This window comes from Coffea arabica, chromosome 11e, assembly GCF_036785885.1.
Source record: "Coffea arabica cultivar ET-39 chromosome 11e, Coffea Arabica ET-39 HiFi, whole genome shotgun sequence".
Taxonomy (NCBI): Eukaryota; Viridiplantae; Streptophyta; class Magnoliopsida; order Gentianales; family Rubiaceae; genus Coffea; species Coffea arabica.
Window position 1 is genome coordinate 11,253,004 of NC_092331.1, and position 12,925 is coordinate 11,265,928.

General features: G+C 36.0%; 3 protein-coding genes across 3 annotated transcripts; 1 reads left to right on the forward strand and 2 right to left on the reverse strand.

The window, feature by feature from the left end:
- Positions 1 to 2,892: 2,892 nt before the first annotated feature.
- LOC140021630 (protein FAR1-RELATED SEQUENCE 12-like) lies at positions 2,893 to 3,198 on the forward strand. Its single transcript, XM_072072902.1, has one exon. It carries the CDS (start codon positions 2,893 to 2,895, stop codon positions 3,196 to 3,198), a length of 306 nt encoding a protein of 101 aa, XP_071929003.1.
- Positions 3,199 to 7,936: 4,738 nt separating this feature from the next.
- On the reverse strand, positions 7,937 to 12,573 carry LOC140021734 (uncharacterized). Its single transcript, XM_072073039.1, has 3 exons — positions 10,431 to 12,573; positions 9,508 to 10,142; positions 7,937 to 8,299 (listed from the first exon to the last, which is right to left on the reverse strand). Exons 2-3 carry the CDS (start codon positions 9,983 to 9,985, stop codon positions 8,139 to 8,141), a joined length of 639 nt encoding a protein of 212 aa, XP_071929140.1. The 5' UTR covers positions 9,986 to 10,142; positions 10,431 to 12,573; the 3' UTR covers positions 7,937 to 8,138.
- On the reverse strand, positions 10,642 to 10,947 carry LOC140021631 (protein FAR1-RELATED SEQUENCE 12-like). The gene has a single exon (XM_072072903.1). It carries the CDS (start codon positions 10,945 to 10,947, stop codon positions 10,642 to 10,644), a length of 306 nt encoding a protein of 101 aa, XP_071929004.1.
- Positions 12,574 to 12,925: the final 352 nt, after the last annotated feature.

Below are 12,925 nucleotides of genomic sequence, written 5' to 3' on the forward strand. Positions count from 1 at the left end.
CGTTTCACTTTGATAGTCCTGTTTTCCTTTTTCGTCTGTCCCAAATTGTAGTCCACTTTCCAATTGAAGAATGTAGTTGTATTTTAATTTTCCTAAAATGCCATTATTCAATGTAAGTTGTTGTTACTATAAACCTACCCCATTTAATGAGAGTTGATTCTTTTTTTACCATCAATTCAAGTTCCCATAAAGTTGTACTCTATTTAATGTGAGGGTATTTTAGGAAAATAACAATCTAAATTTACTTTTTCAATAAAATTAACTATTTTTTCTTAAACTGTGTGAAAAAAGAAACAGAACTATCAAAGTGGGACGGAGGGAGTAGTATATATTAGTCTCATAATACAACTTACATACATGCAGGATTTTCACAAAAATATACTTTAGGTATAGCAGATAGACATAGAATAAAGATTGAGTATATCACTAATTATTTGATTGTCATGTCCTTGTACATATCTTGACAAAAGTTTCAGAAATTCTGCTCGTATCCGACACATTTTGCATGTATCATTTTCTCCATGGTTTGTTGTTTGGATCGTTAATTATTTCACCTTATTTAAACCTTCTTTACACGCACTGATATGTTTGCAGCATCAACGCATTTTTCAATCACCTTTTTATCTCGCATACATCATATCAAAAAAGTGTTACAGTATTTTTTCACAAAATTATCTCAAATAATTTACAATCCAAACACATTTGTCACCGTTTATTATTTGGACACTAATATATTAATACATATGTGCGTGTGTTTGGATAATAAATTATTTATAAAAAAAATACTGTAACACTTCTTTTCATGTGATGTATGTGAGATAAAAAAATGGTTAAAAATATGCTGATGATCTACTATCCAAACAAACCATAATTAGTAGCATAAAATCTTCCATTAGCTAGTAGAACTTCTGTCATAGTCTTAAACATTTCCTAATTATTATAACTTAAAACGTACAAAAAAAAAAGGAGAGATAATTTTTTTTCAAAAAAAAAGAAGTGGAAGAATTTGCACAATGCAGAACTGAACAAGGAACTGACTACTGAGGCAGCAATCACTTCAGTATATGGAATCAAAATGAAATCATCTGCGTATTCTTTTTTTTTTTTTTGGTCAAAGGTCAACTTCTATGTATAAATCATCTGCGTATTCGTCACAGATATTTAATTATTTATTATGAACGGTGAAAATCACGCCTGCGCATGGCGCTGCAAGATTTGACCACGCGCTTCTGGAAACGTGGTTATGCATGGGATACGGGGCAGGAGCGGTCGTCAGGCCGACCGCTCCTGAACGGTCCTCTCACAAGCAAAAACATGAGGAGAAAAATGATCCACGTCAAGAAGGCTTAAGAAGGGGCAAAAACGACGCCGTTCCAAATTAAAAAATTTGGGCTTCCAAACGGAATCAGACGGAGCAAACGGTAGAGTTGAAATTTTGAAAAGCAAATTGAAATTTTGAATTAGCCGCACAAAACGAAATTGAGGGAAGAGGCTTGGCGTACTCCGTCTGAAGATAGGGAGCTCAGTTTTCTTTTTTCAGAAACCTCGTATCTCAGTTTTCTTTCTTAGAAAACTGTAGCACAAAATTCACAGAGCTGAAGGAAGAGGCTTGGCGTGCTCCGTCTGAAGATAGGGAGTTGACAGAAAACTCTTATCTTAGTTTTCTTTTCTCAGAAAACTCGACACAATTTCCGTCCGAGAGTGTTACCGAGAAACTGAGAAGAGACTTTGGTGACTGGGTCAGCAAATGTTGTATCCATTTTAAATGCTTACAAGGCTTGCAGGAAGGTAGAAGCAAACAGAGGAAATTCAACATGTCATAAAACACCAGATTCTGTCCTTCAACTTAATAGCAGAAGCAGCTGCACTCTCTGAATTTGGTGAAATGTAGAGTGTATTAGCCCAAATGCACATCTGTTAAATGAAAGATGAAATTAGATTCACTGAAGACATCATATGAAGATGATAGAAGAATAGTAAAATTGTACCGTATCTGTGTGTGTGTGTGTGAGCATTTAGCTTTTCAGTGATGAACTATAATGGGATAGTAGTCATCGGAAGACCCAGGGGTATGTATTGAAATCAAGCGGAATTAGTGAAAGATGAGAGAAATAAAGTCACATTTAACAAGTGAACGAATGTACATCCTGTTGTAAATTAGTTACAGGTTATAGGTACTGTATTACAATTGATATGAATCATTGTGCATCTAATAGTTGGTCCATACTCATGACACAATCTTAGTTTGCCCTTCTCTCCTGACCATGCAGTGTGTATATAATGGAGGTGCAGAATTAAATGAGGTAAAACAGAGGAAAAGACCGACCTATGTGAATAATAAATGGGTGTACCTGGTGTTGTAAGTAAATTACATGATGTAATAAATATATTACAATGAGTAGAAAATACTTATTTGGCCCTCAAAATATAGAAATAGTAAAAAATACGGAGTTGGCTTAGGCGGTTGTCATTGACGAATGACATAAGGTCCAGTGAACAAAGTACCTAGAACCTAAATATAATCATCCGAGTGGATGTACATACAGTTAAAATATACTTACAACATGTGACCAACACATTACAATATGTATAACTTATTGTACACGGAGTTGTATTTGTACATACATAATATCGTTGTCTTAGAGTATAATAGGATTTGGTGTACGAGTATTTGTACAATATTAATCATATCGATGAACGTAATAATAGGATTTGGTATACGAATAATGTGTGTAACATAACACATTATGAATGGTAATATACATTTATGTTGTCGTTTATGTACATACCATTCATGAACTGCTGCAAATTAAGGTGTTTGATGCATAATTAGTAGGAGCAGAAGTAACGGATTGTAACAAATTGGTAGAAGATAGGACCCCTGAATTAGAAATGGAGTTCAATAGTGAAGAGGATGCGCACAAGTTTTACAACAACTATGCCTTTAAAACGGATTTTAATGTATGCAAAGACTATCTAAATAAAGACAAAGACGGTGTGACGACGTCTAGGAGATATAGTTACTGCAAGGAAGGTGTAAAACGCAAGTACGAAGGTGATGTGATGCCAAAAAGGACACGAGCGCCGACGAAAACAGGGTGTGGAACTAAAATGGTTATTGTGTTGCTTAGAGAGATAATGAAGTACCGTGTACATGACCTTATCTTAGAACATAACCATGAGTTGCACATTGCTTAATGTTCGCACATGATGCCATTACAAAGAAAAGTGAGTGAGGCTCAAGGATTCCAAGTTGAAACAAGCGAGGATGCTGGGATTTCATTGAAACAGAGCCATGAGCTTATGGGAAAGGAGGCAGGTGGGATGAAAAATGTGGGATATACTCGGGAAGACCTGAAACGATATCTTCTTACTCGATGGGAAAGGAGTTTGAAATATGGAGAAGCAGGTAACATGCTGAATTATTTTCAAGAGCAAACACTCTAGAATCCATCCTTTTTTCATGCCGTACAGCTGAATTGTGAAGGGCAGATATTTAATATCTTTTGGCCTGATGTAGGAATGTTAATTGATTACAACTTTTTTGGAGACGTAGTCACATTCGACACAACCTACAAAATAAATAAAGAATACCTCCCACTTGGAGTGTTTGTGGGTTTTAACCAACATAGGCGAATTGTGATATTCGGTGCTGCCCTTATGTGTGATGAGACTATAGATTCTTTCAAATAGGTATTTGGTACATTTCTAGAAGTAATGTGCGGAAAGCGTCCAAATACCATATTAACCGATCAAGATCACGCCATGGCAGCCGCTCTTTCAGTTGTCATGCCAGAAACATTTCACGGTCTATGTACGTTTCACATAAGGCGTAATTTTATGAAACATCTTGGCAATCATTACAAGAAAAATAGTGATATTCCATACATGTTTGGTGCCTGCATGTATGAGTTTGAAGAAGTGGAACAGTTCAATAGGGTGTGGGAGGCGATGGTGAAAAAATACAATCTTGAAAATAATAAATGGCTTTTCGAGTTGTATCGAATTCGTGATGAGTGGGCAAGGTGTATGATGAAAGAAAGATAGACCGCGGGAATGCAAAGCACCCAATTTAGCGAAAGCCTAAATGTAGCAATTAAAAATCATTTGAAACTGGATCATGATCTTGTGCAGTTCTTTAGACATTTCAATCGAGTGATTGATGATAAGAGACATAATGAACTCATCGCAGATTATGAAATGAGGCAAAAGCTCCCTATGGTTGGGTTGAGGCAAACACCTGTGCTTGTACATGCAGCAGAGACGTATTCACCCACCGTATTTGTTGCATTCCAAAATGAATATGGCGAGTCAACAGCTATGGTTATATTGAGACAACAAGATGCAGGGATGTTTGTAGAGTTTGCGGTCATGAGATATGATGGAGGATCTGAAAGAATAGTGGTATTCAATCGGAATGATCTAAGTGTACATTGTAGTTGCAAAAAATACGAGAATGAAGGAATTTTGTGTGGACACTCATTGAAGGTGTTTGATACCGTAGGCATAAAGACAATTCCTTTTGAATACGTTAAGAGACGATGGACAAGAAGAGCTCGAGCTGGAGACTGTTTTGATCGGTAAGGACGGGAAATTATAGCTGATCCAAAAGCAATCATTTCAACTAGTTATCGGGAGCTCGCTCCAGCCATGATTAAGGTCGCAACTCGAACAGCAATGTCGGAGGACACCAGTAAAATAGCAATCACTGTCACATCCGATTTGGCAAAGAGAGTTGAACTCTTCCTCTCAGAAAGCGAAGAGCAACCTTTGCAAAATCAAAAAAATCTGAATGTCGAGAAATAGGATAAAATTGAAATTGTAAATGAAATGAGGGAGGCAGTAGTCGCAAGAGGCATTAAAAAATGAGGTGGTGGGAAGAAAATTAGAATGATGCGAAGTTGGGTTGATAAATTTGACAGAGTAAAAAGAAAATCTAGACTGTCAAGGACTACACAGACTACGGTATGGATCAAATTTTGGTACTAGGGGAACATTTATGCTAAAACTAAGTTATCGTTATACTATTAACTAAAGTTTAGGTACCATTAATTATGAAATAATATTATTGCCGTGTCAATACTGTAGGTCTCAGAATCGGAGCCGACATCTGTTTCATTTGAGGAATACATGTTTATGGGATGCTGTTCATCTACTGATTCTGTTTCGATTAGTATAAAATGGACATGACTGTTGCTTTTATTTAGATGTTTCTAACAGCATAAATAGTTACATTGATGTTACATTGTGTGACAATGTTGTTATGGCCGTCATCCCTTCTGATATACCTATTTTATTTGTCTTATACAATGAATTGGCCCATACGAAACTCGTAGACCCATTCAATGAGTCAGACAGTGAATGGCCCTCCAAACGCTGTTGCTCCTGATATCGATGAAAGTGAAACGGTATGCATATATTTAGTAGTTAAAATAAAGACCTTCTTATTCGTGTAGTAGAACTATCTTTTTTTCTTTAATTGTAATTGTGGGCACCCGAACGTTGTCAAATCATGCAAATTATGTAGTTAACGTCTGTTCGCTTTAATAACATATTATTTTTTATTATGCGAACCTCCACCGTTTGACTAATCAGGGGCCTCCTGCAAGTGTCCCTACAGAATGGATGCATCCCAAATTATCTATTTTTTTCAACCATAACGCCGTCAGAGATATTTTAATGGTCTGATATATCATTTTTGTTATAATGTCTAGTCTAATTTAACGTTATAAGTGAGCAATATAGGCACTGGTAATGATTTGTGGACAGCCAATTACTTATACTACGTAATGTAAGAGGAGCGTGCGGCAATTTCAACACACTGTGATGTTGATGCATATCATGTATTTGCACCATCACCGCAGGTGACAAACTTTTATCATTAAAGCACATGTTTATGTAATATTGTTAATTGGAGACTTGGATATCGTATATCATTAATTGTATGTTTCATTAATAATATTTGCTGATTTGCCATCGTTTCGCATTTCAGGGAGGAAATAACACTCAGGGATTGCAACTACGCGTTGATGTGGCCTCTCCCGAGAATGAGATTGATGAATGATGTGTAACTATACTTTTTGAACGAGACATTAAGTGGCTGTTCCAACCTGAAAATTCTGCATATGTATGTTACAAGCAATTAATAATCTGTTACAACTTATTGACGAGGTTGTACAGGCACCATTGATGTACGAGGATCTTTGTATTACAAGGATGAGTATTACGGATAGTATCACAAGCTTATATCAGTAGGTATTACTCCTTCAGTATAGAAATGAAGTTACAATTGATGGCTCGGCTTGGTTCCCATTGACCACATAATAAGTAACAGTTTCGTAGAAGAACATGATATTTCGTTGGAACTAATTTGAAAATAGGGTAACTAATATTTAAAATACAACAAATTTTGATTACGCGATGTACATTTTGAGTTACAACCAGTTATGTATATTTTACAAATCATTACAACTAATGAATTTGCAATTGACAGTTTTTCGGATATCTAGTTAAAACTAGTGATATTATAATTAGAAATTCCCTGATATTACAACTAGTGATACTACAACTAGTTAATATCCGATGAACATTTCCTCTTTTCTTGTATGTGCTATTGCCCTCGGTACAAACAATAAGTCCTCCCCCCAACACATAAAATTTCTTAGACACTTTAGTAAGTATCTAATAAGAACATAGAGATGGCCGATTTGAACCCCAAAACAATTGATGTAGCGAGATCTTCTCGAACATTTCATTAAATTAGCGAGATCTTCCTGAACATCATGCAATCTACTGGCTGTTCTTTGGCACCCAAGAATTTGATTTCTGTGTGAACCCTCTATTGATGACACTGCAATTGAAGTTAGAGGAGGATTGAAGAATACTAATAACAAATTTCAGGCACGGGTTCATTGTTACCCTTCAGTAGAATAAAATGGAAAGTGTGAAGAATAAAACGAAAAAAATTTTCTCTAACTGGGATATAATACTGCAACCACGCCCTTTTACAGTGCGCAGGACCCTCACAATGTGCTAAAATATGCCTAGACAACGCATTCCAGGCCAAACAATTTTGTCATGGCAGTAGAAACTGTAGAGTTCGATGTATGCCATTGAACTATGTCAAATCTGTTCAGACAATAAAACAAATTATGCAGATTTTGTAATGAAATGACCTGTGCACCAATATTTAGAGTCACGTGTATAAAGAGTTACACATCAGTGACCTGTACGTTTCACTATGTACGGATTGTATTACAACCAGTTAGGTGTGTGTTACAATTCATTATAACCAATGAATTTGCAATCAGCAGCTTTTCGTCTGCTGTATTTAAAACTGAATAATATTCCAACTAGATATTCCCCGATGTTACAACTAGTGATAATACAACTAGTTAATATTGGATTAACCTTTCCTCTTCTCTTGTTTGTGCTATTACCCTTCAGATAAGCTGGCAGATAAGCTGGCATCAGACAGCTTATTGAATTTTTCCATTTTTAAAATTCCTTCCTGCAACCAATAACATGGACGAGTATGAGCAGTGTAAAAGACATCAGTAATAGTGCGTTGGCTCGTAATACCAATTTAGATATGATGCTGACAAAATTTAGCACATAATAGGATACAGTCCAAATTTCAAACTCACAACTGCTAGAGGTTCAACGATGTAGCATTCAAACTTCATACTTTTGGTAGTTTTTCCACCCCAATTCATGAGAAGGGCAAACATGTCAACCACCTAATCAATATCTAATGGTTTCCAAAACATGTAATTGACTGTTACAATTGCGTTTACGTATCACTAATCAATCAATAAATTGACGCTCAAATTTTTTTAATAAACATAATAAACTACTGACCCGATTCGATACATGCATGCCATTTTCGAGTGTCTTCAAGTCAAGCCGTGTCAGTGAGAATTGAAACATTTGAATAAGTATGTCCCTATCAAATCCGAGCCACAATTGAACGATTTACTAATAAAAAATAATCGTACTCCAAAAAACGGACATGTAATAATGAAGTCAATTCTCATCCATTTTCATACTATTTTCCTGGGCCATCTTACAATGAACCACATGCGTACTTATCGAAGAAAATGGCTCACAAGATCGAATTAATAGTTTTGTCAAGAATCTTACTTGGGATTTTTGTTGGGGTCCCATGCATATGCAACCACATTTTTATCGTACATGCTTACTGTCACAGGTGCAGGTAGAATGAACTCCGCTGACCGCAGAACGATGCTCTTCTTTGTTGCACGTGTAGACTTGTGCTTCATCTCAACGTCAGGACCTCCTAAAAAATAAAGAACATGCATTTCACATACAATTTATCTGTTGTTGTGTAACAAATTGTAAAGCATTTTGTAACAGTATTCAAACACAATGTAACTAACAGTCTAGAAACATCAATCGATTAATTTTCAAACTCACTGTAACTGTCCCAATAACTATTTTGTAACGCCCTTCAAACACACTGTAACTAACACTCTTCAAACAGTTTTGTATTAATTTTCAAACACACTATAACTTCCCAATAACTATTTTGTAACAACCTACAATCACACTGTAACATGTAATCATCAAACATGGAGTTTTGTATTAGTTTTCACATTCTAACTTCCCAATGAAGTATTTTGTAACAACTTTCAATAACATTTAACTTTCTAATAACTATTTTGTAGCAACCTACAAACACTTCGTAACTAACAGTTTACGAATATGGAGTTCTGTACTAATTTGCAAACTATACCTTCCCAAATAACTATTTTGTAACAATTTTTGAACATACTGTAACTTCCCAATAACTATTTTGTAACAACCGACAAACACTTCGTAACCAATAGTCTTCAAATATGGAGTTTTGTATTAATTTTCAAACTGCAACTTCTCAAATAACTATTTTGTAACAGTCTTTGAACGCACTATAACTTTCCAATAACTATTTTGTAACAACCTACAAACAATTCGTAACTAACAGTCATCATATATGAAGTTTTGTATTAATTTTTAAACTGTAACTTCCCAATAACTAATTTTATAACAAACTATAAACCCACTGTAAACAGTCTTTAAATATGAAGTTTTGTATTAATTTTTAATCTGTAACGTCCCAAGTAATTTTTTTCGTAACAATCTTTAAACACACTGTAACTTCTTAATAACTATTTTATAACAATCTTCAAACACGATGTAACTAACAGTTTTTCAAACACACTGTAACTTCCCAATTGGCTTAACATGACATTAGGCTTATCTGGATGTGGTTGAAATAAAGTCATACTTAATTATTATACTCAATTCAGTTTGTCGTGTCCGTTTTATATGCAGCTGACATTGGTGTGTTATAACACTATGCCTACAAGTTTTGAATGATGACTAGTGACAATTCAGACCCATATACATAGCATCATGATGGTATAAACAGAGTTACCGTGTGTGTATATAGTTGTTACAGTCATGTTATTTGAATTAGAACCTTATGAATATTATAACTGTACCAACCTTTCCACTTTCGACCATATGATCGCAACCTACATGGTGCTTCTAGCGGATGTAGATGTGACGTCGATGCACTAGCGTTCAAAGGTGGTTGCACCGTTGATTGATCTTTTTCGGCAAGTTCTATGACATTTGACCTATATTGCTCATGCTCTTGCTCTTGAAGGTGTATAATGCTTCCTTGCTCAGTTGTTGTCATGGTGGCCCCTTGTTGCAATCCCTGACTGATGTTATCGGATACGACTGATGAGGTAGGAATTGGATTCTCCATGCCCATTACATCTTTATTCAGCTCTAGGTTTGGAATGGCTTCAATATTTGTCCTCGTATTAGCATCGTCTTCTTCACTCTGCAATGCATTATACTCAACTTCTTCAGACCCTTCCGCATCAAATTCATCAGCATCATCCTCCTCATCGTTGCCCCCTTCTTTGGCAGATTGAAATTCCAGCTCTTCTTCGGTATCAGGACTCTTGTGCATTGTATAGTCCTCCTGTATAGGTTTTTTTTCCTTTGTCCAATGCTTCAGGCCCAGAAGTGGAAGCTTTTGCTCTTGGCTGAGAAGCGAGCATTTCTGCAATCTTTAATATTCTTCGTTGGCTGCTAACAGCAACGTTATACAGCTCATTTAACTCAACCTGCAGTTACATGACGACATTATCAATCCATAAATGACCCACATGCTCTCAAGAATGGAATACAATACATGCATATACAATACTACATTTAAGTGAAAGTTCTTAATTTAATATTTGTACTGCTGGCTTAGATTCTATAACTTTAAATTCTATGGTATTAAATAAAATGGTCAACGCGAACATCAGGCCAAAAGATATTAGTTATCTGCCCTTCACAATTCAGCTGTACGGCATGAAAAAAGGATGGATTCTCGAGTGTTTGCTCTTGAAAATAATTCAGCATGTTACCTGCTTCTCCATATTTCAAACTCCTTTCCCGTCGAGTACGAAGATATCGTTTCAGGTCTTTCCGAGTATATCCCACATTTTCCATCCCACCTGCCTCCTTTCCCATAAGCTCATGGCTCTGTTTCAATGAAATCCCAGCATCCTCGCTTGTTTCAACTTGGAATCCTTGAGCCTCACTCACTTTTCTTTGTAATGGCATCATGTGCGAACATTAAGCAATGTGCAACTCATGGTTATGTTCTAAGATAAGGTCATGTACACGGTACTTCATTATCTCTCTAAGCAACACAATAACCATTTTAGTTCCACACCCTGTTTTCGTCGGCGCTCGTGTCCTTTTTGGCATCACATCACCTTCGTACTTGCGTTTTACACCTTCCTTGCAGTAACTATATCTCCTAGACGTCGTCACACCGTCTTTGTCTTTATTTAGATAGTCTTTGCATACATTAAAATCCGTTTTAAAGGCATAGTTGTTGTAAAACTTGTGCGCATCCTCTTCACTATTGAACTCCATTTCTAATTCAGGGGTCCTATCTTCTACCAATTTGTTACAATCCGTTACTTCTGCTCCTACTAATTATGCATCAAACACCTTAATTTGCAGCAGTTCATGAATGGTATGTACATAAACGACAACATAAATGTATATTACCATTCATAATGTGTTATGTTACACACATTATTCGTATACCAAATCCTATTATTACGTTCATCGATATGATTAATATTGTACAAATACTCGTACACCAAATCCTATTATACTCTAAGACAACGATATTATGTATGTACAAATACAACTCCGTGTACAATAAGTTATACATATTGTAATGTGTTGGTCACATGTTGTAAGTATATTTTAACTGTATGTACATCCACTCGGATGATTATATTTAGGTTCTAGGTACTTTGTTCACTGGACCTTATGTCATTCGTCAATGACAACCGCCTAAGCCAACTCCGTATTTTTTACTATTTCTATATTTTGAGGGCCAAATAAGCATTTTCTACTCATTGTAATATATTTATTACATCATGTAATTTACTTACAACACCAGGTACACCCATTTATTATTCACATAGGTCGGTCTTTTCCTCTGTTTTACCTCATTTAATTCTGCACCTCCATTATATACACACTGCATGGTCAGGAGAGAAGGGCAAACTAAGATTGTGTCATGAGTATGGACCAACTATTAGATGCACAATGATTCATATCAATTGTAATACAGTACCTATAACATGTAACTAATTTACAACAGGATGTACATTCGTTCACTTGTTAAATGTGACTTTATTTCTCTCATCTTTCACTAATTCCGCTTGATTTCAATACATACCCCTGGGTCTTCCGATGACTACTATCCCATTATAGTTCATCACTGAAAAGCTAAATGCTCACACACACACACACAGATACGGTACAATTTTACTATTCTTCTATCATCTTCATATGATGTCTTCAGTGAATCTAATTTCATCTTTCATTTAACAGATGTGCATTTGGATGACAAATAATTGGCCACAGTTAGTTATATGGTTCAGTCACGTTACCTTCGTCTGCTAATACACTCTACATTTCACCAAATTCAGAGAGTGCAGCTGCTTCTGCTATTAAGTTGAAGGACAGAATCTGGTGTTTTATGACATGTTGAATTTTCTCTGTTTGCTTCTACCTTCCTGCAAGCCTTGTAAGCATTTAAAATGGATACAACATTTGCTGACCCAGTCACCAAAGTCTCTTCTCAGTTTCTCGGTAACACTCTCGGACGGAAATTGTGTCGAGTTTTCTGAGAAAAGAAAACTAAGATAAGAGTTTTCTGTCAACTCCCTATCTTCAGACGGAGCACGCCAAGCCTCTTCCTTCAGCTCTGTGAATTTTGTGCTACAGTTTTCTAAGAAAGAAAACTGAGATACGAGGTTTCTGAAAAAAGAAAACTGAGCTCCCTATCTTCAGACGGAGTACGCCAAGCCTCTTCCCTCAATTTCGTTTTGTGCGGCTAATTCAAAATTTCAATTTGCTTTTCAAAATTTCAACTCTACCGTTTGCTCCGTCTGATTCCGTTTGGAAGCCCAAATTTTTTAATTTGGAACGGCGTCGTTTTTGCCCCTTCTTAAGCCTTCTTGACGTGGATCATTTTTCTCCTCATGTTTTTGCTTGTGAGAGGACCGTTCAGGAGCGGTCGGCCTGACGACCGCTCCTGCCCCGTATCCAAAAAAAAAAAGGGAGAGAGATATAGGTCTGGTCACAGCCTTAATTGGAATATGGTTTTCTGCAAAAAAAATTTTACTTTTTTTTTTCACATTTTTAATCACCTTTTTACTTTATATATATCAAAATACTATAATATATATATATATATATATATTTTAACAAAAACTCCTAAAAGAATAAAAAGTTTGGTGATCCAGCACGTGGTTTCCTACTAGCTTAGTTACAGTGAGCGGAGGTTTAGCGGTAGACGGTATTAACAGTGACAGCCCGCTCGACGAAG

Excerpts from the sequence above, each read along its gene's own strand:
- LOC140021630 (XM_072072902.1), top strand. The coding sequence starts at position 2,893 with ATGGAGTTCAATAGTGAAGAGGATGCGCACAAGTTTTACAACAACTAT.
- LOC140021734 (XM_072073039.1), bottom strand. The coding sequence starts at position 9,985 with ATGCACAAGAGTCCTGATACCGAAGAAGAGCTGGAATTTCAATCTGCC. Across the intron at positions 8,300-9,507 it reads ATATGGTCGAAAGTGGAAAG|GAGGTCCTGACGTTGAGATG; the intron begins GTTGGTACAGTT and ends TTTATTTTTTAG.
- LOC140021631 (XM_072072903.1), bottom strand. The coding sequence starts at position 10,947 with ATGGAGTTCAATAGTGAAGAGGATGCGCACAAGTTTTACAACAACTAT.